This window comes from Denticeps clupeoides, chromosome 2 (genome assembly GCF_900700375.1).
Source record: "Denticeps clupeoides chromosome 2, fDenClu1.1, whole genome shotgun sequence".
Taxonomy (NCBI): Eukaryota; Metazoa; Chordata; class Actinopteri; order Clupeiformes; family Denticipitidae; genus Denticeps; species Denticeps clupeoides.
This window is the reverse complement of record NC_041708.1, coordinates 11,294,016-11,321,943: the sequence shown is the minus strand read 5'-3', so window position 1 is coordinate 11,321,943 and position 27,928 is coordinate 11,294,016. Positions and strand designations below refer to the sequence as shown.

At 41.8% G+C, this 27,928-nt stretch overlaps 1 protein-coding gene and 1 long non-coding RNA gene across 3 annotated transcripts; both read right to left on the bottom strand.

The window, feature by feature from the left end:
* Positions 1-2,099: 2,099 nt before the first annotated feature.
* Positions 2,100-4,153, bottom strand: LOC114784619 (uncharacterized). The gene is made up of 3 exons (XR_003748891.1): positions 3,758-4,153; positions 2,389-3,241; positions 2,100-2,152 (listed from the first exon to the last, which is right to left on the bottom strand). It is a non-coding gene; the product is annotated as an uncharacterized LOC114784619 (long non-coding RNA).
* Positions 4,154-5,491: 1,338 nt separating this feature from the next.
* Positions 5,492-27,354, bottom strand: zranb1a (zinc finger, RAN-binding domain containing 1a). 2 transcript variants are annotated; one of them, XM_028970621.1, is made up of 10 exons: positions 27,008-27,354; positions 24,999-25,915; positions 14,931-15,118; positions 13,358-13,511; positions 11,486-11,557; positions 10,701-10,899; positions 10,048-10,168; positions 9,143-9,272; positions 8,793-9,022; positions 5,492-7,094 (listed from the first exon to the last, which is right to left on the bottom strand). In XM_028970621.1, exons 2-10 carry the CDS (start codon positions 25,840-25,842, stop codon positions 6,876-6,878), a joined length of 2,157 nt encoding a protein of 718 aa, XP_028826454.1. In that variant the 5' UTR covers positions 25,843-25,915; positions 27,008-27,354; the 3' UTR covers positions 5,492-6,875. The 2 variants fall into 2 exon arrangements, with proteins under 2 accessions (XP_028826454.1, XP_028826455.1); XM_028970622.1 differs by having other exon boundaries at positions 24,999-25,912.
* Positions 27,355-27,928: the final 574 nt, after the last annotated feature.

Sequence of the window (27,928 nt, the reverse complement as noted above, 5' to 3'; positions counted from 1 at the left end):
ATTGAATGTACCATTGTCCTCAGTTCCATCATCTTCATTATAATCCTCAACATCAATGAAGACTTCAACATCCTAATTTCTTACATTTTAATTGGTCTCAGTTTCATCATCCTTCTCTTCATCATTTAACAGAACATTTATTTCTTCACTTTATTGTGTGATTTGTCTTGTCCTTTATAGGCACTCAACTATTGTGGGCAATACCATGGTGAGATTACCTTTATATTTTTGATGCTTTGGAATTGTCAGAACAGGGAGCTTGGGAGGCACTAGTGGCTGGCGTTTGAATCTCTGGTCGAAGCTCTCGTGACTGAGCGGCACCCGGGCAGTAGGAGAGGCAAGCAGTCTCACACAGCACTAACCTCAGCCCGGTGGTGGAACGGTGACCGTGACACCCACACAAGCTGGATGAAACCAGTCTTGACATGCATCACACTCATTTGGATTGTTGTTTTAAATACACAGAAAAAAAGGCTCATTAGTCACAGTTTTTTCTTCTGTTATGCCTTTATTTGAAGTATTAGATACATGCAGACCATAAACATCTCCTGTCCTCTCTCCATATATGGTATGGCCACTTTTTCACATTGATATGGTATTTTTATTCTTCCCCATATTGATGATGGATTTCTGTACTCACCAGAGTCCAGAGGGTGGACCTTTTTGAGCTCTGGTTTATTTAGATTTTTGAAGACCTTTCACTGCATAATTATGTTGCATTAGCTGTTCCAAAACATAAAAAATGATATCTATACAAAACCAGTGACTAAACTGTAGTTGCATGTGCAAATGTACAGAATTTTAACCCAGCTTTTTTATGTAATGGATTGTATTTGAAACTGCAAGTAATTTTGAGCACAACAAGGTGCTAGTCTACATTAAACAAACTGCATGAATTCTGCTGAGGAGATTCATCACTGTTCACTGCAGATAGTTTTTAAATATACCTAATCCATCTGCTGAGGGAATACACAGCTGTACAAGAGATAGCTCCAATTCTAGAGAGAGCTGTAGGAGGCTATCAGCAAGCTTCATTCAAAGTGACTTGACAAATTATTCATTGTTGCTGGACACTTCAATCATGCAAATCTCAAGTCAGTTTTTACAAGCATGTGACAGAGCATGTCAACGAGAAAAGGGAACTGTCTGGTCTATGTGTAGTAGGGTTGTCATAAAAATATATGTAAAAAAGTATCTCCTCTGTGTTTGAGGAGAACTTCAGTAGGTAGTCAAAGATGGTGCCCAGGTATTTATACTCCTTGACTAGCTCTATTGGTTCCTCATGGATGGAGGTGGTAACTGCTGCAGCCAGGTCCCTCTGTTTGTTGGTGAAGGTCACCACCATCTGTTTGGTTTTGCTGACGTTCAGTTCCAGACGTGAAGTGTCACACAAACACGTGGATACACAAACACCAAACCATTTCAGGTAACTTCTTTCATCCTCTAATACCTGTAACTACAACATTTAACATTCAAACCATGAAGAGGAACCTGAGACAAGAGGTCACATTTTTGACAGGAGCTGTCAGATCTTGTGACCATGCTGTAAGTGTCCCCAAAGAGCTCCTGCTAAACCCTCTGCACTGCTATCAAACATTTGTCCCCTGTAATACACAAAGGAAACAGAATGTAATGGTTTTAATAAGTACAAATCTTAATTTAATTTTGGCATGGTATGTTCTTTGTGTTTATGCACTGTGAATGGAACCACCAGTCGCCAATGTCACACTGGATCTGTAACAACAAAAACAGTGTTCACAGTGTTTTTAGATGTCTGTCACGTTGGGCTGAACAAGGCGAGGAAGGAGGAAAGTCCACCACTCTCCTCGTCTCGGTCAACGCCGGGAGCACCTGAACTGCACGACCGGTCTCCTCGTCCCCACGGTAGCCTTCGTAGGCCATCGAAGTGCGGTCGCACGAATTTGCCGGTACTCCCCGCCTCCGGAATCGCCAGGGGGAACATGGACAGCATGACAGATCCTCTCGACCCCACAGTAGCTTTCGTAGGCTGCCGAAAGTCTGTCACGCTTGGGGAACCGATAAAAACATGACATCATGGCGGGGAACTGCCGATTACTGGAGGTGCGTCGCTGGAATCCGGACGAGACCGCGACGTCGGGGGACATCCATACATGGAACCTCGGACATGGATCTGTGGGGCAGACGTCATAAAGTTGGATGTTCTCCTAATGGTAAAAAGTTGTGCCAGCCAGCCTAAAGTGTGATCCTTGCTTAGAGAACATGCAGACATGTCATATTTCATATATAGTACAAGTTTGGACACACCTTCTCATTCAATGTGTTTTCTTTATTTTCATTGGTAGATTCTCACTGAAAGCATCAAAACTATGAATGAACACATGTGGAGTTATCAAATAATAATCTTACCTTTATGACATCTGGAAGGCTGGCTGTCATTCTTGATGGGTCATCTTTCAGAGCAAGCGTCTTTGCCATCAGGCTTGTGAGTGTTGTTAGTAAAGCCCCCTTGTAAGATGTCCAGAGCTACTTTCAAGGGCTTCATTGCAGTGCAGTAAGAATTGGTACTCCCTTTCATTAAGGCACTCGATTCCCATTTTTACACCAATAGAATTAAGTTCATTCAAGGGAATTGTGATGATCCTGGTGATGGCCTTGTGCAGGGAATTCCACCTTGTGCATCATGGTACTATTAGCTTCCTGCGGCTGACTTCCTCCACCTGCTTTAGTCCAAAGAGCAGAGCATTTTGCGATGCTGCTCTCATATACAGCCTTGGTGTCTGCGCAGGAATTTAAAGGTGTCAACATCGCTAGTTGAAATCAGGCTAATTGTGTGCGACGCGCATCTGTGGTGTGGAGGGAGGCTAAACGGTCCATCATCAAATGCGGTTGAAAGAGCTTCTGTGACATCAGTAAAAGTCGGTTCCTCGCCATCACCTTCTTCATTTTCAGATTCAGACTCGAAATCACAGGGATGACATACTCTGAATGCTTGGGCAAAATTGGACTGTTACAGTGGCAAAAACAGCGCCATGCAGTCCACATGACGAATGGATCTCTTCAATGTCTGCTCCAATTCCATAATAGGTGTGCCTGCCTCTAATTCTCTTCCATGCTAGGGCGGCCCTCTGGCGCTGTAAAGTGGAATTAATCCAGTGAACCGTTACACCAATAAAACTTTTATTACTCACCGTCCAGATGTCAGTAGTGGTGCAACCTCTTCGAGTAGAGCTCATTGGGTCGTCTTCTCTCTCAAGACATCCTGCAAACGACTTTATTTTTTACGATGCTTCGGAATGATGCAGAGCCTACAGTGGAAATCGTAGCCTGCGACCAGCTTCTTCAATTGGTAATTTGATAACACATTTTACATTTGGAGTCTACAGTGGAAATCGGCTACATAGCGGCCCTTCAGTCTATTTTCACCTGTTTAGCAGGAGTGGAGCCGTCGGGGGTCTGCCTGCTGGAACAGGATGTGGGAGTTTCACATTTCCATGACTATGTTCTGTCGGATCGTCCTACCTTGTAAGACTTGTAATAGCGACTGTTCCTGCTAGCTGTACCAATGCGACGTGCAACTTGTTTATGTAATAAAAATACTATTATACTGCTTATAAACCACAAGTAGTATGTTAGAAACATAGAAACAGAAACACTCATAAGATGTCCTACCATAAGTGTTTTACCTGTCTGAATATTAATTATGACACTTTATTGTCCAAACACCACAGGTATGTTCTGATAGCTCAGAAACACAAGTATTTGGTGCTGTACTTACCGTCTTTTCCTTTAAATACTCCAACTAAACTTTAAGAACCGCATGAAAGGGCATGCGCATGCGCAGTTGCCTTTGGTAGGACGTTTCGATAAGTAGGATGAAATTATAGAACATCTGCTTGGTAGGCGTTTGCTCAGATTTGAATTGGAATTTTTCGCTGTAGACAGAAGTTTTCTTGTCGCACAGAGTGTACAGCGAACAAAGTAATGTTCTTTTCACTTTTTACGGAGTCAAACTTCCAAGAATTGAACGCTGCATGGTCGTGCTCTCTCCCACACTCCATGTTACCTATTGTTGATCTACACACGTGTCGCACGTTCATACGTCATTGTCAAGAGACACCCTTACAAACAAAATCACGGTTTAGCAACGCATAACGCAACCTGTTTACGGGAAAGTAACAGTAATGTAATTACTTTTTTGCAATAGTAATGCCTCACTTTACTCGATACTTGAAAAAAGTAATTTGATTAAAAAAAGAGATATATGTACATGCAGTTAATTTTCTTTGGGTGAACAGTGCAGATTAATGGAAATGTGACATGTGATAGGGTAGAATTGTTGGGGAGGAATATCTGGAGTGCCAGGAGAAATCATGTAGGTATCTGGAGGTATCATTGTTGAATATGTTAAGATTTGTATTGCATCGTATAAAATAGCTGCACTAAACAGTAGCAATACTAAAATATTCTGACACCACGTGACTGCACTTTGCAGAAGCGATTCCTTGAATCTAATGGTAAAAACCGAATGATAGATAACATAATAAACATTCTTAACAAGTAATGCCCAAATAATTGGTTGTATGAATTTTTTGGGTATTGGTAATGCTTTACAAGATTAAACTAATATGTCAAGTCTGAGCAAATGTGTAAATATACACCGTAATGCATAGTGAAAGTGAATTGACGTGAGTGAGCACATCATTTAGTGTGTCTGTCAGATATGTACAGCTTGGATCACAAATCTTATTTAGGCCTAATATGAGCGGCAAAGAAAAATACAAATAACCGAGCTGAAAAGGATGTTAAAACACTATTTCTGTTTGATTTTTCTCTCGCGTCCCACACTTTGAGAATCACAAATCACTAAACGAACAAATCATTTGGTTGAAGGGATTCTGGCGAAGCCCTGAACAAGGAAGTGACGTTGTTAGTGAAGGCCCGCCTTGATGAGCGGTCTGACAGTTCGTTGTGAATATTGCATTGCCAGTTGAATTGCAATGTTGAGCTTTCATAGATATGGGCCTATTGACTACACAGTGAACAAGATAAATGAAAAAGTAGATGTTTACATGTTTTTATGTGCATCTGTCTGACATTCTGATGTTTTGGAGTCTTACCTTCCCTTGCATCGGTGTCATCCTGATGTTTCAAAATTAGTATATTTATTTAAAATCATATAGCACAGTGAAATACGTATCTGTCTTCTGTCTGAAATGGATTAATATACCAGCAGAAATCATGATGACAATTACTGATTCTTATCTGTCTAAGGGCACTACAGAAGTGACAGTTCTTTTCTCCAAAGACATCTTGGTTTGGTTAGTCATTTCACTACCAATTATTAAATTATAAGATTTCGCTGTCTTATAGACTGATGTGTTCGTAATATGTATTAAGCACATAAAAATACCTTGTTGCTCCATGATGTAGTGTATGCGCTGCTGCCTCATCTTCATTAAAAATAGATGTTTATTCAACACACGATTAACTTATAAATAGTGACATGGGGCAAGAGAGAAGTGTTTCTAATTTAATGTTAAAGCACACTGGTTGCAGAAGCCGAGCGCATTTGGTGTCGGTACCTTCTCTCTCCAGTGAAGAAAAAGCACCTAGGATATAAACACCAAAATGAGGTACTAGATCACACATTAAAAATGTCAGTAAACTTGTACAGATGTTTCTTTTTTTTTTTTTTCTTCCTCACAGCAAGAGTATGTAATTTTTGTGCAACATAAAAGTCATAGAGAACAAATGAGCAAAAACCACAAAGGAGAGAGAGGAGAAAAATAAAACTAACAGGGGAAAGTAAAGTCACATTCCTCTGAAGCTAGCACTCTTTAACAAATAAATATAGTCCAAAAAAAGTCTCCCCCCCAGAGGCTTTCAACAGGGTAAACCAATGAACAGAACATTGTTTGAAGAAAAATAAAAACGAACAAAACAGACGAAAAAGGGAGAGTGGCCTTTTCAGGTTTTTGTTTCCTAAATAATTTTTTTAGTGTGTGTGTGCATAAGCAGTCAATATCAACGGCACATACAATGTCACAAATTAACTCCGTGTAGTAAAGGAAAGAGTGATTTTTTTTTTTTTTTTAAATGATTACTGTTGGCCTTTTATTCCCAAATGCTTCAAAAAGCCCATTGCTGATAAAGCAAACAAAAAAAACATTTGAGGGGGAAGAAAACTTAAACCAAATTGAAATGTGGAAAATGTGCTTGGTAAGTGCCCATAATAAATCTCTATAAAGATCCTTTCTTTCCTATTATAGAACCTCTTACAGAACCACATGCATTAATACCGTGATGGATATAGTTATAATTTTTTTTTAGGGGGGGTAGATGTAGATGTTTCTTTTAAGATTAACATTTCATCAAACTAGAATTCTTTATGTGATATATGAGCTATATTTATATATGGGCTCCATTCAAGTCTTTTCCAAGATGTTTCTGGAGGGAGACTTCATTTCTGTTGGTCAGCACCGGTGCTTCAGTGTTTCAAAATGTCCAGCATCACACCACATCCCCCTTCAGAAGATATCTGCATTAGACCCCCCAGGATGTAGGAAGAGCCAGAACTTTATTTGGCTGACGACAAGAACACGTTTAATGGTTATTCTTTAGTTAATAAAGCCAAAATGAGAGCTGAAGTCACCCACCGACTGACTGTTCCTACACCCTACTGGGTCTGAGACTAAGCCTTTCCATGATCCTCTGTGGTGTTGTGTGGTCTGAAATGGCAGCAGGCCTTCTAGATCTGCCACAAAAAGGACAGTTGTGTGTGTGTGTGTGTGTGTGTGTATGGTTGTGTGAACATGAGAGTGTAGGGTAGAGTGAGCTTAAGCTATATCCCGTTCCCCCTTCTAACACCCTCCCAACTGCACTTTCTGGCCACGTCACTCGTCATCATCGTCATCCTCCTCTTCTCCGTCAGACAGGGTGGGGCAGGGGCGGATCTGCCGGTAGCCATCCAGCCACTTCTCCAGCATCTGTGTGACCAGTGGATGGTGCCTCCGCCGGGAGCTTTTCTGCAGGGCAGCCAGCATCCCACCCTCCGTCACCACACAGTCTAGCCATTCCCTCAGGAGTTTCTCTTGCTGCTCCTCGTTTCCCATCTAACACGCAAAAAAGCAAACAACATTACTTATGAAATGCAGCAGGTTTAACACTGCAATTTAAACGCAACGCAAGTTAACTGTTTGTAGTATGGAAAACATTTTTTGCAAAGTATTAACAGATTATGCATGAAAAAGAGAAATGATGCTAATCTGTCAAATAAATTTAAATGAAAGTACTGGAAAAATGTGTTGGGGATGTCCACAATTATAAGTTCTTGAATGATATGGAGCATTCAACATAATTCTTATAAAAATAATATAAATTATGAAACCAGTATTATGATTCTTAGGTTTTATCAATTGCATCAGACACTCACTTTTGTAGTTAATGCACAGTTCTCATAATTCACTACACACAAGTAACACAAGAAATTGAAAAGTGGTCCTAACTTCTTCATTAGTTACACCACCTTCTCTGCAAAATTTGTAGTCCCACGTGTTTATTGCCATTATTTCCCAGTGAAAATGTTTATTTGTATGCAGGCCTGAGCATGAGCCTGAACCTGAACCTTTTTCCATGCCCGGGAGGTGAGCAGGGGTGGGGGTGCTAGGGATGAAACACACTTTTAACACATGACTTGTTGTCCTTACAACCAGCCTGTGTGTAACACTGATCATCATTACGGTCTAGCGGGGTCCATGGGTATGCTCCCCTTCTGAGAAACTGTTTTTTAAAATAAATGATAGATTCAATTCAATTAGAAAAACTTTATTTTTTTTTGCAGAGGGGCAATTTAGAAGGCTCAATGGAGCAGTGCACACATATATAACAGTTGTTACATTAAAATATAATTCACCAGTGTCTAATCATACTTTGGTCATTGACAAGCTTCTCAGAGAGATGTTCTTCAATGATGAGTTGCCCTGTTTAACAAAACGATGCATGCTGCCTCGAGAGGGCGGGTTTATAGTCCGCTAATTTCTTACATAAAGAGTTGAGTGGATGAGTGATAGCAAATGACAGGACATGCTCAGAATTAAAGGGGCAGAATCACATTTTAAAATTAGCCATGTGATCGGTCATTGAGGGTGGAATATCTGCTGTGGGTGTTGCCCCCAGCTAATGAGAGGGGCGTTGCATTGCTTGGACTGCTGATTTATGACTAGGGCCTAATTCGTGCCGTGACAGCACTTTTATCCCACAGAACCCTCTATCCAAGCTCAGCACAGTTTATTCTTTATGCTTTTGTAGACATCTTTGGTGTGTTCCCCTGGCTTCATAAACATGCAGTCCATGACTTATTTACATTGCCAGTATGGGAAACATAAAACAGATTTGCATGTAGAGCAACTGCTGCATCTGTATCCAATTCTGATTGGCTATTGGGCCTATTTTTGGTGTGGTTGAGAGTGCGCTTCTCAGTTCTAGTGTCAGATCACTGGGCGAAGCTGTGTGTGTGTGTGTGTGTGTGTGTGTGTGTTATAAAAATGATAATCAGTGATCTGACACTAGAACTGAGATACATATTTCCCGCAACCACATTGGTAAGCCATGTATTTTTTTTTTTATGATATTGATTTATTATAAAACAGAGTGAATACTGCCATTACATATTCTGATGTGACGAGTGAGTGTGTGTGTGTGTGTGTGTGTGTGTGTGTGTGTGTGTGTGTGTGTGTGTGTGTGTGTGTGTGTGTGAGAGAAAGTGTGTGAGAGCCAACTGTACAGGAAACAGATGAGCTCTTTTTGTTTACCTCCTGAGCAGACAGGAAGTGGACCTGCAGCAGCTTCCTATCACTGTCCACCAGCGGCAAAAACGTCACAGTGACGTCATCATCCGTGTTCAGGTTGGCGCCTGCGCCGCGATTGTCGTAGCCATCATTCTCCATGGCAACCAGTGCGGAGAAATGGCCTCTTGTGTAACCAAGAGCAATAGGGCTTTTCCAGCAAAAGCTCTGTTCCCATAGCAACGGCAGGTAAACTCCTACAACATATACATATATATATATATATATTTTTTTTTTTTTCAAATCAATTAGAATCACTAGATTCAGTACTGTTCTACAGAGACTGCCCCATACGGATGTCAGAAAGGGCGACTCACCTTGAAATCGAGTGTAGCCCAGCGTCTCACCACGGAAACTCTTGTAATACTTTACCCCGTAGACTATGATGGGTCGGCGGAGAATGTGTGCAAGGACAAAAATGTGTGTCTGTTCTAGACTTGCCCCAGGCTGAGAAAGGGAGGGAAGGAGCAGAGGAGAGTTGTTCAAAGCTCATACCGCTGTAACATTTGTGCCAGTCAATCAAAACCCTTAACCTGGATTTTGTGATCAGAAATATTAACACCAATTTTCGACCCCTGTGAACGACCTTGACTGATCATAAGTGTAGTCTCTTCTGAGTATCCCCATGCTGTCACTACCACCATTCTGAGGAAAATGCTTGGGTGCATTTTGTGCATTTGTGCAAAATGTGCATTTTTCATTCCGAATTTCAGGCTGCAAAATCCTGGAGAGACTGAACATCTCATATCTTATGAGTGGATTAAAATGTACTTGAACTTGCCTGTTCTCAATCCCCTTAAGGACTTGATTCTACCTGATGCAAATATTCTTTGTTTTGTGATCATAAGCATTTTAAGATACGTCAGTCTGACTAATTAATGACATAATAGTAGAAGTCCTCATTTTTAACTGAGTAAAAGTACAAAAACATTATGATTAGTCGCTATTGACACACAAGTCATACCAATGGTGTGTCAATAGCAACTGATCATAGTACTGTTAATGTGAAGTTTTTGTACTTTTAAAGGGAGGACTTCTATGCTTACTGGAGTAATATGTGAATCTAAGGTACTTCAACTCAAATTTATGATGTGTAGCTAAACCATCGCTGCCAGTCACAGAAAACCAGGGTACAGTCTTGGTCCATGACACTGATGATTGTATTTGTTGTATTGTGTGTGTGTGTGTGTGTGTGTGTGTGTGTGGGTGCATGCGCACATACCTGGCTGGCCAGTGACAGTATAAATGCCCAGTCCTCCTGCCACTGTTCCTCTCTGAGGGAGAAATGCAGCCCAAAACTCTGAGAGTACCAGGACTCCCACTCCTTCCAGCGTGTGTAGAACCTGGAGAGAAGAGGGCAAAGAAGGCAACTTCACTATTCGGCAAAAAAAAAAAAAAATCCTTCAATAATCTGTCAGGTTTGGTTCTGTAGAGGATGTGGTCATGAGAAGACTATATCAGAGATAATGTTTGCAAAGTCCACTGATGGTGCCATTAACAATTTTATTTTGAGGACTTAGTGTGGCCAGACTAGGTGGAAAGAGTCTGCCTGAAATGATTCTCGTGTTGGCTGAAAGAGTCTGTCAACACTACATGTGGTTAAAACAATCTAGAATGACTGAGCAGGGCATGCGAGAGTACGATTGTAGTAGCCACACTCGCCTATGAACAAGACAATCGAAACTGTGTCCTGATACAGACATTCTTTCTTGATTTGTGTCATTTCTGAGGACTCCTTTGAGCTTACACAAACAAGCCCACGTGCAACAGCTATTTTAGAACTTTGAGAAAAAAAATTGTTCACTGTGTGTGTGTGTGTGTGTGTGTGTGTGTGTGTGTGTGTGTGTGTGTGTGTGTGTGTGTGTGTGTTCTCACCAGTGGGAGCAGTCGTGTAGGCTATCATGCAGCGTTTTGCGTAGCACCGAGTCTTTGTCATAGATTCCCCACGTGGCCTGCAGGACCGAGTCCAGCAGACAATCTCCAGCTGTGCGGTTCCAGAGGGCGTACAGGCGGCTGTCCAGTCGAGTGCCCAGCTCAAGAGACCAGTTGATCACCGGGGACTCCTCTTCCAATTCTGAACAGAACAGAGACTTTCAGGTAAAATAAATACAATGAATACAATACATTTACGGCATTTATCAGATGCTCATATCCAGAGCAACGTACAATCAGTAGTTACAGGGACAGTCACCCTGGAGACACTCCGGGTTAAATGTCTTACTCGGGAACATAATGGTAGGGTTCGTGGGGTTTGAACCTGTCTCTTCTGCTTCATAGGTGAGTGTCGTTCCCACTAAGTCACTACGGATAAGGGCAACTGCTGAATGTCATAAATGCAAATAATAATTTTAAACATATCGTACTATTAAATGTGATAATGAACCATCTTTGTGGAGATAGAATTTGAAATTCTGTCCAGAGAGTTGTGGTCCTGAGGAATGCTACTGCTAAATTATCTTAAATCACACAATACAACAGTGTTATTTGAAAAGAACATGTAGATTATAGGTGATCTGATTGAAATGGTCAGGGTCTATTTTGCTGTATTTGGTACCACCGCTGAAACGCTGAAGTACTGGATTTGTTTTCTTTCTATCACCAGAGGGCAGCAGAGAGCAGGAGGAGGAAGGTGAAAAATTCCCCATGTTGTTCAGAGCTACCTTTTTGCACGTCCCGGTCAAGCACTTCGTCAAACAGCTTCTCTTGAACAGCAGGGGGTAGGTCTTCAATGTCTGCAAAATACATGGACACCCACCCACGACTGTTAATGACATCCAACACAGCACGAGACCCTGGGCTATTCTTGGGTGTCGCTGGGAACGTGACTGGCTGCAAAGGCCACAACACTGGTGTACACATCCTGTACCGTACTGTATGTCATAAGAAATGTAGCGGAGGCCTAATTTCATCTGAAACCAGAATCAATGAATAAAGAAACCAACAAATAAAATCCAATTACCAAATAAATAATTATTTCCTTAATTAATTAAAGTGGAACAGTAGTTAATTTGATTATGCAACAATTCAGATCAGGCTGTATTTTTGCCACTGTTTTTTTATATAAGTGCTACATGTTGTATGTGGGTCAGAGTCAGTAACTTTATAGTCATGAGCTATACATTACAGCAAAATGTGTTGCTCATGTGACTTTTTGACGTAGGGCACTGCTGCGAGGGGGCGACCATGGCGCTATTGCAGGGTGGAGTGTGAAAGCACGCTGAATGAAAAACTTATGCTACTAGGGCCTATTCACATAAAGCATCAAGTGCACATGCATTTCCAATAGAGCCATACGACTGAAGTTCCATATTTTTAACACTGCTTAATATCAAAACTTAAAAATGCTCTCATATTTTATACCTGGGCGACCCGGAAAGATATTTTTATGATCAAATACCTGATGTAATGTCTTCAGTGTTTCTGGTATCATGAATTGCGGTGTAAGGTGTAACTTTTAATAATTCCATTGAAAAGACGATTTGTCACCTACATTTATTAAATGCTAAGGCAAGTCATCGCCCTTTGCCACCACCCTCAAAATTAGCAACAGTTGTTAATGATGGGTCTCTACATTTATACATACATTCCATTCATTAGCAGCCATTTTCACCATGATCAAAACAATGAATGTCTGGTCCGAAATTTCTCTTTTGTGGAAAAAATTCTAAATGACACTGTTTCAAACAATATCTGACCGGAAAAGTTCTCAAATCATGAAACTCAAAACACACAATGAGCGACTAAAGATTCACATTTAGATCCACGTGGTTTTGTGGGTTTTATGGTTGTTCTTAGAAAGGGTCTTCAGATGAAAGCGACGCCACACAGAACCCAGGTGCCACGAGTCCCACTTGCAGGAGTTTGCACCGGGAGTGAATATCCCCCCAATACGTCCACACACCCTGAAAACAAACAGCGCTTCACCGGCTGGCCACAAACACAGCTCCCTTCTTTTACTCGACGGCCCACTGAGTGAATGCGGCGGCTTTGTGTGCCAGAAGCGGCAAGGCTTGATGCACACACCCGCAAAACAGAGGCGCATTCAGGCAGCAAGCAGCATGTCGGCTCTCATCTGGAGGGCGTTGTGAGGTGTGGACTGTGCGGCGGACAACTTGTCTAGCTCGTTCACGCCGAGTCCCTCAAAAGGAACCGCTCCGTTCTTAAAAACACGGACAAAGCGATTTCCGAAGGATTTTTCCTCGCTAGTCCCACCGAAAGGAAACGTAGATTTATACACAACAAGCACACCAAAAAGCCGAGGAGAAAAGAAGTACACAGCTCAAGTTGAAACAAACAAAAGGCGCTTTGTTGGAGTTGCGCCGACGCTGCCGTGCGTGTGGGTGTGCGGGTGAGCATCACTGAGAGTTGCTGTGTGGGTGAGAGTGTGTGCGCCAGCGCTCGCGTAGCTGTAAACGTGGGCATCTGTTTGTATGTAAATGCCGGACTGTTTCTTGGAAGCTGTGTTTCTTTTTGTAAATGTGGGATATTTATGTGTATGTGTGTGTGTGTGTGTGTGTGTGTTAAGCACACACCTGCGGGCAGTGTGAAGGTGACCAGGTCTGTGAGAAAGTAGCAGGCGAAGTCTCCTTTGCGTTGGTGTAGCGAGGCGGCAATTTCCCGCCGGATCTGCTCGGTCAGCTCAGGGCACACCATGGCAGGGATACACTTCACCGCCTGCTGAGACACCTACACACACACACACACACACACACACACACACACACACACAGATCTTTTAGTTAGACAAAAAAAAGCAGACATACATTTCTCTTATCGTGAAATAGGTGAAGATCATGAATGCACTGCAAATACAAATTAAAATCTTAAAATCAAAATGTATTGCTAAACTACAAGTCTGAGTAAATTATTAAATAAATCCTATTCTCTTTTTTTTAAAGCCTCAGAATAAATTCTGAGCCTCAAATTTACCCAAAGGGTGGTCATGGGACAACTTCCAACAAACATTTTCATTTTAGACTGCCTTATCGAAATATCTTTTGCCCTTAATACAGAATAAAAATTTTAATATATTAGAATATGTACTAAAGTAAATTTTCTGACCACAGAATTTTGAAAATGGTAAAAATCCCATAAGAAAAATAAATAAAAGCATCTCACAGACACAATCTAACAAAGCAAGGAATTTAAAGAATTAAAGAATATGACAGATATATATGACTGTCTATAATACATGAAGATAATTGCATCATGTAGGTTTTTTAATGTCATAATCTTAATATATGTAAAACAGGTCCTGTGTATTCGTTATCATCTATGATACAGTATACCCACTACCCGTGTACAGTATCTCATGTCATTGTGAGGTCCTTCTCTGCTGCGTTTCCTAATCAGCCACTCACATCAACTCCCTAGCACAACCATCCAGCACCTGCCATTACCCTAATCCACTCTAATCCCATCCATACACCCACTCCGCTATAACTGTCCCGGCAAGCCCTTTACCCGCCTCAGGGGAGAGCAGTCAATTCAGTCGTTATTTAAGCACGGTCCACACAGAAGACATTAAAAATATGCACTTCACGTGACTGCCCACAACTGGGTCGGCTTCACGGTCACGTGGGTTAATTCAGGGTTTTATATGGTCTGCACAGTGAGTAAATGTTACTGCAAAGTAGCCAGCGATGTAGGCATCTTGTGTGTTAATCAGCAGAGCGATAAAACACAATGGCAAAAATTCCACTTTCCATTGCTTACATAAAGTATTTTTGAAAAATGACAAGATGATCCTACAAACTGTATCAAGTTTATTTCTAAGCACATTATCCTGCCATCCTGTTGGGGCTGTTGTGTCTGAGGTTGCAGAAAGTACAAATTATTATTTAATACAAAACAATCATGTTGCATAAGACCCCCAACTTTTGCAATGGTCTGTCCCTATATAGATATATGTGTAGTGTACAAAAGTAGTGTTTAAATTGGAATTAAGAATTACATAGTAGGAACTGTCAAGAACGGAATTAATGAATCAGGTTTTACTGAGGGTTAATAGTCAGTCAATGTTAGACATTTGAAATGCCCGGTCCCCATACAGATATGACAAGTGTGTATGTCCCCACAGATTGATGCACACAAAAAAACTCCTACTTCAGTGAGCAGAATAGCCAGCATGTCCTGCCTCTGGAAGCGAATGGACAGGTGCACTAGAGTGAAGCCTTCGTCAAAAGCAGAGGGCCTGTTGAGCAGTCGCACTTCATCTGCCGTGAGCTGGCGAGCAATGTCACAGCCAGACGACTTGTATGCTTCCACTGCAGCCAGGTCCCCCTCCACCACACCTGCAGGAGAGGAGATGGGGGAAAAAATTTGAATGTTTTGGCCATAGCCATGTATTCTCATGCAAATTCAGAGTAAATCAATGATTGGAATTGTTATACCAGTCAAAATGTGTCCTGTAAAAGCCTTTAAAAAGCATAAAAAAAACATTATGAAAGCAGCAAGCAAATATTTCAGTAAAAATCTGACACAATTTCAATGTGTGATCCAAATCAAGGTGTATCCAAACCATGTCCACGTGAAAAAACAAAAAGCACTGGGGGAAAATAAGTAAAGAAAGAAAGTAGAGCATTATTTATCAGCCCATTTATATACACTTAGTACACAGCGACTGTAGTCCTGGATCATAGGAGCCACATAGAACAAAACAGAACAGCAGCACTGTGAGGGTTAAATGTAAAAACGCTGCCCACATCTGATGCATGTCGTTGTCTCTTCATTCAATCAATCAGATTATTACATACTAAATAAAAGTGGGGAAGTAGTAAGGCTTTCAAGCAACACCCAAAAAAATGTTAACATTCCCGAAGTCTTACGCAGTAACCAATTTTAATCAATGCAGAGGAGGAAGTGGTGGTTATTCAAGCTTCCGTTTAAAAAAAAAAAAAAAAAAAAAAGACTGGCTTTAGTCTGGCCGAATCCTCAGCACACACCCCCAGTTTGTACATTCGGTTATTTCTAAAACATCCATATAACGCGGCCCATTTTAAACAGCAGAAGAGAGGTTGAACATCACTACCTCCAAATCTCTGTGCTCCTCACAAGAAACCACTTTCATTTTCATGTGCATCTTACCCAAAAAGTCTACAAGTGCAATTAACACGACTTCCAGCATTCCAAACCTACTGAAGCAGCTGGAGAAGAACACACACCTACAAAAATCCACGTATTCGGAGATGCCCGACGCGTTATAATTTAAAAAAATTAATGCGGACAGGTCAGTACTAATAAAACAAATTAAAACTATGGTGTATAAAATTGTCTGATCGTTTTAGTAGGTTTTAGATTTGGTTAGAATTCAGCTTGTAGTTCTTACATTTACAGCATCCAGAGTGACTTACAATCAGTATTTACAGGGACAGTCCCCCTGGAGCAATTTAGGGTTAAGTGTCTTGCTCAGGGACACAATGGTAGAAAGTGGGATTTGAACCTAGGTCTTCTGTTCATAGGCAGTGAGTTACCCACAAGGCTATTACCACTTTTTTGATGAAAGGACTGTATTAAAAGTTTCCTGGGAACTTGATCAAGGACACATCCAGCTGCAGGTAAAGGACACTTGCAACATTTCACATTTCTGCTCAGCAGATCGTTATTTTAACTTTGATAAAGACAGTCCTGCAACACCCACGTTCCACAAGCCTGGTTTCTCAACTATGCATGAAGAATGAAGAAAAACATCAATGGCATTTCTCCATAATTTGTAGCCATGCTGAAAGATGCCAGATGGCTACAGTGGACACATGATTTAAGCCCTAAACAATGGCACATACCAAAAAACTTCGAGGTTAACAGACCTCGTAGATCTAGTTCAAACCCAAGATTTATAGATTTTCTGGGAAAACTTTTTCTGAATATATATATATATATATATATATATATAAAAATTACATAGTTAATTTGAATCAGATACTAGAACTAACTTGGTTGAAAGAGTTTCTGTATAATAATCCAGCTATAGAGCAACGGGTGTGTACAAAGGTTCATTATTATATATTACATATATATAAATGAGACAACCAACTCAGACCACAAAATGATGCACATCTTTGCACACGGTTTCTGGTAAACATCTGTTATTGGTAATGGTCAGCTAGATTAATAAAAATTGTGCTAAATAGTGGAAATGCAGGTTATAGGATGAAGGTGACTACTTTAAAGGGTAACCTTAAATAAAAATAAAATCAGAAGTGACATTAATAATGCAATACAATGCAAACCTACAGTCTGTGCGATTACATGAATGCAAAAAGCTGCGATTTAAATGTGACGTGTTTGGTCACATGACTTTCGATTCGGTTCAATGGAGACCTCAGATTCGTAACTCACATAGACATATGGGTACACGTACGTCAACGTCGCCGCCATATTGCGAGAGGCTCTGCTGTGGCATGAAGCGTATACATGTCTATGGCGAGAAGTGCATAAAAATGCTTCACTCTTGTGCTGCTTGGGGCTGTACAAGCTGCTGTACGCTACAAACCAAATCACGGGGATTACATTTCATAGGTATGGCTGGACAATTGTTTTGAATATATTTGGCCATTAAAAAATCCCGTTTTATAAGTCTTAACCTTAGCTAAGCTAGGCTAAGCTAGCGAAGCTATGCATTCCTGTGTTCAAGTCAGCCTCCAAACAACGTTTTGGCTAAACGTAGGCATTAACTATTTAGACTGTTCTTAGCTGTTTAGTTAACTTTTCTCAAACTTTGAAGGTTTCCTAAAGAAATCCACCTCAGTTTACAAATCTTAACCTTAGCTAAGCTAGCAAAGCTATGCATCCCTGTGTTCAAGTCAGCCTCCAAACAACGTTTTAGTTAAACGTAAGAACTATAATACGGGATTTTATAATATCCAAATATAATCAAAACAGTTGTTTAGCCTTACCAGGTTTTGTCGTTCGACAGTAATGTTTTTTTTAAAGTAAAGAGTTTTTTGTGATTATTTAATTTAGTAGAATATTGTATTTTGAAAGCAGTGGGCATTTCAAGTTGTTATAAGTAGTTTGTATGTTTCACTTTGAAATTAAACATTTCACTATTAGTAATTTGTATGTGACTTTTCATTGATATACAAGCAAGTGTCCTTCATTATATCGCAATCGCATATCGCAATATTGATCTCAATAATTGCAATATGTCTTTTTCCCCAAATCGTGCAGCCCTAATTAAAAACAAAAATCCCTATACAACCACACATATATGATGTGTGTGTATGGGGAAGGGCGGTCTGTCTCAGCCATCTACAGATGGCTACAGCATTAAAACCTCTACAGACTACATGTATTGTTTTAAATCAATGTATATGTTTTGCAGCAATTACAACCAGACAAGATCAATGGCACTCCTTGCGCTTCCAAAATCAAAGTGAGTAAGAGGGAGTCTGTATCCAGAGGGAAACTGTTTCCAGACATTCAGTGGCATCTAACCCTGGCACCAATCCCGGAAAAAAAAAAAAAAAAGCCGGTCCATATCAGGTAGTTTGGAGTGGCTGGCAGTAACCGCTTTAGGTCACACATCCTCGCGACGCGCCTGGAAATGTTCACACCCCTCCCCGCCGCGATTACTCCAGCGAGCGCTCGCCAAATCTCACCTATCCAATTTGTGACGCACGTCTGCCTCGGCAGCAGCGGCACAGTAGTAGCAGGGCAGTCCCACAGAGGTGATTTAAAGCTCTGTTGGGGGGGGGTGAAGCACGCAAGGCAGGAACAGGCGACGCCCTCCGATTTGAGAGCAGTGGAACGTGCCAGCGGGGGGCCCGGGAGATCCTATTCCAAGGGTTTATGCTGTAACTCGGCAGAATTGAAAACAGGCCAAACAAATACATGTGTGAGGTCTCCACCCTGCTAGGGATGTTTGGATCTAAAATGGGTCCCACTTTCTATAGAAAAGCATCCTGTCCAATACATTTCAAAGGCGAAAATAGCACTTTACATTTATCGAATTTATCGGACACTCTTATCCAGAAAGCCCAACAACCAGTAGTGACAGCCCCCCTGGACTGCTCAGGGACACAAGTGGGGTTTGAACCAGTGACTTTTACCTCCACTACATTTCCACTACACTGCTGCTGGTGCCAGGTGCTGAACTAGACGTGTGTGTGTGATATGGCAATATAAATTTAACCATAGACTGTATGGTCAAATATGCTGAATGTGTTGAGGTATATATTTAGATAAATTTAAAATTTAACCGTTTTTAAAAGGGTAGCATGAGTCCATAACACAGGCCCTGCAGAAGGAAGTAGTGTAATAAACATTTTACAGATACAACATATTCAACATATAGCACAACCATGTACCAGATAACACAACATCTGGGCAAGTCTACTGAAAGTGGACTTGCTGTCACACCTATAAAAGCCAGTGACATTCCAGGTATTTGTATGATGCGATTTTTGGGTTTTTTTTGTATTCATTTGTAGCTTAAACTAAACATAGTCGGAAAATATTTAAATAACACTATGCTTGTTCATATTTTATCATGTAGTCCCTCCAGGATTCAAAGATGTTATTTTGTGATTTTTAAAATCATAACAACTGCTTTGCACAGGGTACCAAACAGAATAGGACTGGCCATGGTCATTTCCATGCATGCTGTCAGTACCCAAGTGGTACCACTTGGCCGAACCACGCGGGGCAAGTGGTACGGATTGGTCACTGCGTTTAGTAAACCCAGAAGTGTGCAGCGACCAGAAGATTGAAGGCTTGTCTTATTTTGTTTATTGGGTCGGCAGTATTAAGACATTTACACTCTAGATTTAGGAAATACTAGTAATTTTGAATGATAGTTAAGCCCTTATTTTTTGGAAAGTCCATTTTAGGACTGTTTAAAGATCTGCGGAAACCCTGCTGTGCACAAAACCCTGCTGCAAGTAGGCGTGGCTTCATGCAGGTGACGTGACCGTCATTTTCACAAGGAGTGGACATTCCTGCGCTAGGCAGGTATAATCAAAACCTCTCCCGTCGGCCAAATTTATATCACATGCCGTTTACACCACGCAGACCTACCGAGAACCAACTGAGAACCGGTCGCATTTGCACAAGACAAAAGCTCAGCAGCAGCCGCATGGTCACAGGTCACGCTCACTAAACAAATCCCAGCCCCTAATCCATTACATTGTATTGTAACAGAAATCTTTTGGACCTCCACCACTGTCAATTTTACACAGCCTTCAGTTTTTTTAAGCTTACGACTTCAAGTTATTGCATTATTTCTTCAGACACACAGTATTCTACTGCACTTTTTAAAGGTCACCTGAAATGAAATGTTTTTTGCCTTTATATAGGTCTTAGTGGTCCGCTAATACTATATCTGAATTACCTTTCTGAAATTCAAACTTGGTGCAGAATTACAGCCACTTTTAGCCAGTCCCACAATGAGATTTTCCCTAGGATGCAATGTTACGGTGTCTGTATCTTGAAATGCGAATGAGAAAGAGAGAGGTGGGACAAGGTGGAGAGCGGTCAATAGAAGTTGATGGGACAAACACCATTCACCAACCCCAATATTCTTCGGAGGAAGTTGTGTCAGCATTTTTCCAAAAATTGTAATTAAACTAACCTACTGTTAGGTGGCAGAACTCATTTTCACATCCAATCCCAGAGCAACTGCACTGCTTTATACTGCTTTATGGAGATAATGTAGGGGAGAGGTGAGAAATTCTCTGGGCAGACAAAGCATGCGAAACGGGGGGTAACAGAGAGGTGCCGCTCTCTCAATGGCAAAACAGAATGGCCAAAGCACGCATTACATCTACAAGCATTTCTAGCAGATGCAGGACCATAGAAAGGCTAGGGGAACTTTTAATTAAATGTTAAATAATTTCACAAACTATTCATGTTCAATAATTTCACTTTCTTAGGTTTTCATGATAGGGGACCTTTAATTTTTGTTGAATTTTTGTGGACGTCCATAAAGCTAGAAGAGCTTTAATTTCTTCAGTACTCCACATTTACAGAGTTTGGTGCTCAGCCATTTTCTCTTCTAAAGCTACCGTACCCATTGCCCATAGACCATTCACATTTACAGCATTTATCAGACGCCCTTATCCAGAGCGACTTACAATCAGTAGTTACAGGGACAGTCCCCCCTGGAGCAATTTAGGGCTAAGTGTCTTGCTCAGGGACACAATGGTAGTAAGTGGGATTTGAACCTGGGTCTTCTGGTTCATAAGGGAGTGCGTTACCCACTAGGCTACTACCAACAGCATGTGTGCAATGCAAGTGCACTGGTGTGCATGGTTAACGCACGATTCAGCAAACAGCGCTGGGGATAAAATAGCTTTGGAATCCATGTCATTAGCAATAAACAGATGCACCATGGACTGGACTATAAGAATGGTGAGTTGCCTCTCCATAGCAACCGCAGCAGAAATATCCTATCTATTGTTAACAAGTAATTATTTGATTTGTAATTGATATCACACATCCCTAACATTTACATTACAATAAGTCATTTGAAAATGACTTTGGACTTACAATCAGAAAACAGAGGGGAAGTCCCTCCTGGACCAACTCAGGGTACAGTGTCAGGGACACAATACTCACCCGCCCAATCTCTTGCCAAGGCCTTCTGGGCCTTCATTTATTGTCATTCACGGCTGCGGCCTAATCTCAACCTGCATGTTACACCGATACTGCCTAGGAAAACAAATACACCATAGATGATCCTAATGAAGTGTCCAGTTTAAATAAATTTATATTTATAAAAAAAAAATAAAATAAAAAAAAAAAATTTAAAAAGCTATTAGGTTTGTATTATGACAAAGATTCCACATTTCAAGGAAATTCTCTAAAACGTTGATTTAAGTAATTGCCATAATAAAAAGAAATCGAGGGAGTCTGTTGTCCCTCAAACTTGATGATTAAAAAGAAACACACACAAGCTTGTGTTTAAGTTATGCAACAAACCTTGTGAGAAGTATGAAAAAATAAAAAACAGCAGTCTGTTTGGCTCAAGATGTGTTTACTTTTCTACCCAGTTGCAAGTGTCAAGGCTATTTATAACAGTTCATGCCATCTCAGCACACCAATGATCACCAATGACCTAGGACGGGACGGGACAACATGTCTCAGCTAGGCTGATTCTGTAACCTGGGAGGTCACCAGACCACAGACTGCTGAGCGTTTGCTCAGCGCCGCCTCGCTCGCTCACTCACTCACAACAGTACCAATGCTCTGTCAAAGGGAAGGTGGGGCGATTTCACTGAGAGGCCGATTATGCAGCGGACCAGCAGGCGTAGGAGACAAGGCCGCTGTGCCAGGGACGGGCTGTGGATGACAGCCCTGGCTCAGAAAGGACAACAGAAAAGGACAGAGAAGCGCAAGTGTGAGTGAAATTTCTATCAGCAGTGGGCCTTGTTCCTTTTAAGGTAATGGGAAGACAGATGACCCTAGCAAATAAATAAAAATCCTCCAACTCTTTGAATCCATAACAAAGACTCTGCATCATTTGAAGCTGGAATCTGAGGGAAAAAAAAAATCTTTTTTTTTTTTGTGAAAATTATTGTGCTCTAGCTGAAGTGAAGGCATTAATTTGTACAGGATTTTTTTTATTTTTACATTTTGATTAATTTTAATGTGATGATAGTAGCCTAGCGAGTAACACACTGACCTATGAACCAGAAGATCCAAGTTCAAATCACACTTACTACCATTGTGTCCCTTAGCAACACTTAACACAAAGTTGCTCCAGGATCTGAATTAAAATATTTTTTTTAAACCTTGATGGACCCAGAAATTTATTTGTAATGTTTTGCTGGTTAAGTAAGAGATAATTCACAAAAATCAATCAGACAACTCATTCTTTGAATTACTTTTAGTACTTTTCAGGTTTACAAGCAATTTCATTACATTAAAGACTGAGTGGACTATTTTTTCTAACCTTAACCAAAAGCACCCCTGCTCACTAAGTGGGAAAACGTGCTCCAGCTCAAAGTTCAGGTCAATCAGTCAATTAAACGTTCTTTGATCTGCCAACCTATTCGTTTTCATGTCAGATATCATATATTGAATATAATATATTCAGTGTACATATTCCTATCAGATAAGAGCAAAATAAACCATGGGTGTGTGCATTTCAACAGACGCTAGGAAACGTTTGCTTTTACAGAGCAAGGAAACTCATACGGAGTGAAGACAACAGAATTGAGAGCATTTATTGGATTAACACACACAATGGACTCAGGGAATTTGCAGACACCCACAATGACATCATGGAATTTGGTTTAAATGAGCGCTGCAGTGCTGGTAAAAAAAGGTCGAAAGTGTGACTGGGTCTGCTGTGCTGTTTGCCGCACACTATCTCACCTCAACACACACAGAGGACCAGGTCATAGTCCACCAGGCAGACAAAATACTCACATTTACCAGCTTATTCTGGTTATTTAAATGGGGAAGCACAACATATGCTAGATGAAAATTATAAATAAATACCCCAAATCGAAATAGATGTTGCCCACAATAATGATGATAATGCTTATGTGATATACCATACATTGCGATATACCATACATTGCAGGATGGACATCTACAAATGTGTTAATCGTGTGAATATACCTGAAGAAGAAAAATCCTTCAAATATGAAAATCAGAAAATCAAAATAAAAACTGCATTTTTTTTCCCCCCACAATTGTGGAAAAACGTGCAGTAAGGATTTCTCACACAGAATACTAGGCACCACTCACTCACTAACGTTCTCTCTATCACTGTTCACTACTAGTCTCAGGACCTTGCGTCCAGACGGAAAGGGTACCCTAAATGGAGTAAAAATATAGGTGAAAAAAAATTGGTGAAAATATCGCTTCAGGCCATTCACTGTGTGTCTGAGTTGATTTCAGAAAATGCTCCCGTTTAGACTTTTTTTGTTTGTTTGTTTTTTAGAAAATGGCAACCTGTTTTAGAAAAACCTGTTTTTGTGTGGACAGGGCCTCAGGGTCTCAGCATCCCAGGACACCGAGCGTAGGGCGGGGACCCACCTGGGGCAGGACGCCCGTTCACACACTGAGACAATTTAGAGTAGAAGCCAGCATCACGCGGAGAGTATGCAAACTCACAGCCTTGGAGGTAAGAGGGCATGAATAACTACTGTTAAAAAAGTAACAGTGACCCTTCACCCACAACAGGGGTCAAGTGACCCAAATGGCACAACATACGCATCGTGCCAAGAACTGAATGCCCAATTTTCACAAAAATGTACTTCTCACTGTAGTGAAATATAGGCTTTGTACTGTAGTAAATCTTACACTGCACATTGCAATAAAGATGTGCACAGTAGGCTATAAGAGCTGAGCTTCCTTGATCTACCCTAGTGACAAACCTCGGTGAAACTCAAGCGTATTGTGAAAAGGTTCTGTTTTACTCTCTAACCTGGAGAGCTGCAACACAGATTAGAATATTATTAACAGAACATACTAGTTTCTTCAGAAAAGCAGATAAAATGTGACCCCTGACCGAACCCTGACGAAAACCTAACTGGCATTACGGCTTTATGGCTTTACACAAGGACGTGCTTTATTTATCCAATATGTGAATACAAATACATATTGCTATTAAATCTACAGTTTAACGACAAAAGGGCAAAATAATAGTAATATAAACGCCCCCCTGAAATTTCACCTTTGACTGAATGTGGTAGTAATTTTAAAAAGTGTTTTATGTGCGTGACTTAAAAATTACTAGCAAAAAAACCCACTCAAACAAGAGAATTCCTGCACTCCACAACAAACGGCATGCAAATATAGCCACCAGCCAGGAAAGATCGACACAGTCAAGCTTAGGTGAATCAATTCACCCAAGCTGGGCATAGCAGTGACCAAAAGGCAAAAGTAGTATAATAACCACTGATGCAGTTGATGAATAATTACTCCAGGACTGCAAATTAGTTCTACATTTTTTTTATTTTTTTTTTTAAAAACCATGGGGCCAACAAAATTAATCAAACTGCCCTACTTGATGCTTGATGTCAACCTGGACCTGGATGTCTACATAGTCTGTATAGCTGAGCTATTCTTAAGTCACACCCCCTTTTCCAAAACCATGAATAAGGTTTGAATTTTTTACAATTTGGAAAAATTTGTTTGCTTAATGACTATTAACCTGGTTCTTGGCGTTCTTATCAATTCTTCAAATTATTCACGTCCCGTTATTGCGCTCGCTCTACTCACCCACACATGCGTTGAGAAACAGCCAATCACTTTTCCTCATGCGGTTCTTGATTTGCTTCAGTTTCTTGAAGTCAACCTCCTGCTCCTCCTTGCAGCCCATGGCAGCAGCCGCCAGCTCGATCCTCTGAAAGTCCTGAATCTGCACCTCCGAGTCCCTCTTGGAGGTAGGAGGGGAACGCCGCTGACTCCCTCCCGCACTACAGCTGCCGCCGCCGGCCCTCCAGCGGCTACGGTCCTGCTCGTTGATGATGGAGGAGGACGGGTCCTCCGGCTCGGCAAGCTCGATGGCCTCTGGGTGGTTGTTAGGCCTGGGATGGTCGCAAACCACGCAGCGCCGTGTCTTGGGCCAGTTCTCGTAAGTGCAAGCAGCACAGGTCCAGTGCTGGGTGCGCGTGTTGAGCCGGTTTCGGTCGTTGTACTCCTCACATGGGTCCACTAGGGGCGGGGCAGGCCTGCAACCCGAGCCAGAGGTCTGGGGCGATTCGGTAGGGCTGCGCGTACGCTGGCGCTGGCACAGGCACTGGGTGCAGCGAATGGCCCGTGGCCAGTTCAGATAGGTGCACATGTGACAGGACCACTTGGCGCTTTGCTCGGCCTGGCCGGGCGCCTTAACCCGCGGCCGGGCGCTGGAGTCGGGGCAGATGAGCAGGCTACTGCTGCCCCTCTCGCCCCTGGGAGGGTCCCAATCCCTCGATGGATCCAGGGCAGGGCTGCTTTTGAACGGCTCCTCGGTGATGATGGCGGAGCCGGGCCTCTGGGCACGGCACATGGTGCATTTGATCGCGGAGGGCCAGTTCTCGTAGGTGCAGTACTCACATGCCCATTTTACTCCCAACTCCGTCATTGCGGCTCAGCCGTAGCTTCCACGCACACCAACAGAGATCCGGTGCAGAGGAGGACAGGCAGGCAGCGAACTGCTAAAACAAGCACACACACCTTCAGCATATACAGGCAGGTAGATTATATAAAAAAAAAAACACATTTAATTCAATGGCTAAAAGTGATTTTGATCATGTTTTCTATACCCTGAAGACCTGTTTTTCTGCTCTGAATGCGATGGAACACATTCGGAACATACAAAGGACTGCCAACTGTCATTTTAACCCTGGTGCTTACTACAGTAACTCTAAATGTGGAGCTGATGAGGGCGGCAGCGCTGAAATCCTACACCTGCACCCTGTAAAGTCGACACCGGAAAAGCAGGCCCTTTCGTCCTGTGCACAGCAGCTGTAGCTACGCAACCTGGACCTGCCCGGAGGGATTCTCGGGGAAATCATAAGCCCGGGGTCAGGGCCGCATGCATTACGCCTCGCAGCAGCCAGCGCATGAGATTTTTTTTTTTTGGCCACATCCAACTAAATGCGCAGTTTGTGTGCAAGGTCCTGAACTTCACAACGCGCTGTGTACCCTTAACTTCGACTATGCAATGGTGTACGGCGGTGCCAAAAACGTCTTCCTTATTTATTTATTTGTTAATTCATAGGCACGCCAAAGAATGCATTTACTACAGAAAAAGCAGGCCACCAGTAAAAGAGCCTTTTCTGGATGAGTTTACAGTGGGCCAGCACCCACCGGTCAAACGAAAAAGAACAAACAAACACAAGACAAAAAAACAAACACGCAAACAAAAACAAACACGCAAACAAAACCCCGGTTCCAACCGATTCGTGGCTTTTCCGTGCAGCAGCGCTGGAAACGGCTCTGCAGTAATCTCGATAATCGCTCCTGGGAACCTAAACTTTCAATAAAATAATACTCACGCGGGCACCTTGGTTTTTTTCCACGCCTGTCACGTTTCGTTTCAGCGTAAACGGGTCGCTGCGTACACGAGTGTTTTAAAGGCGATTTCGGATTTAAATCTTACGATCGCGATGGGGGGAAAAAAATAAATCGCGACGTTGACGATAATGTCGTTGTTAAGACGAGTTCGCGCGGTGCGGCTGTTCGGCAGCACGTACGTTTGCGTATGAAGGCGCGCGTTTAAAACCAGCGTTGCACCAAAATCGTACCTTTTCCTGTACAAACGCTTCACCAAAACAAACCCTCCGCTCGGCCCGCAGTCCCGTCGCGCTCGATCCTGCGTCTCCCCCCCGTTTTCTTCGTGTTCACCAGCTACTTGGACGCTTTACATTTTCCCCCGGTTCCTAGGGAAGGGCTGAGGCTAAGAGGCGGCCCGGTGTTCAAGGAGGAAAAACCCCTTTCCCCTCGCGGCTTCCAAATCTGCTTTAATCCTCCATCTCCATGGTGTTGTTCTCTATGGGTTTTAATGGCGTCGGCAGACAGATGAGGGAGGCCAAAATAAAGCTTCTGGGGAGGGCTGGCCAGGGCCCGCAACGTCACCACTCATCTGACTTCACCCATGGAAATAGACTTCAGCTCGGTGTTGTGAAACCAGCGACATTTGGCCATGGCGGCGACGCGCTTTCCGTCAAAATAAAAGCCAAGGGTTGCTGGGTGGGCCTGTGCTTGCGACAAATAGAAAACATTTTCTTTTATTTTGAAGCAAATGCCTCGCGCGTTTTCGCGGAAGTATTGCTTACCTCTCCAGCTATTTCACAATTGTCATGAGAAAGTCACATGATTGTGTTTGTCAAAATAAAAGTCACAAAAGTTTTGTGCGCCGGTAATATTCTGATAGTGATCTAATGATAATAAAAAGAATAAAATGAAAAATCTATTATTATAATGAATAACAATAATGCAAATAATAATGACACCAACGGTACTAATAATAATAATAATACAATGATTGTGGTTTGTCTTTGCTGTTAAAATACAGAATGGTTATATATCAGAAATAGTCTAATATTGTTTAAATATACTGTTTAAACGTCATGTAATAAGTCATGCAATGAAAAAACAAATACAGCTAATGTTACAGATAAGGCACAATAAAAGCAACTATGTTTCTACCTTTTAAAATGTTAGTC

Coding starts and splice junctions, on each gene's coding strand:
- zranb1a (XM_028970621.1), bottom strand. CDS start 25,842: ATGACGGAGTTGGGAGTAAAATGGGCATGTGAGTACTGCACCTACGAG. Junction 13,512..14,930: donor TGGCTATTCTGCTCACTGAA/GTAGGAGTTTTT, acceptor GTGTGTGTGTAG/GTGTCTCAGCAGGCGGTGAA. Junction 10,900..11,485: donor TGACCGGGACGTGCAAAAAG/GTAGCTCTGAAC, acceptor TGTTCTGTTCAG/AATTGGAAGAGGAGTCCCCG.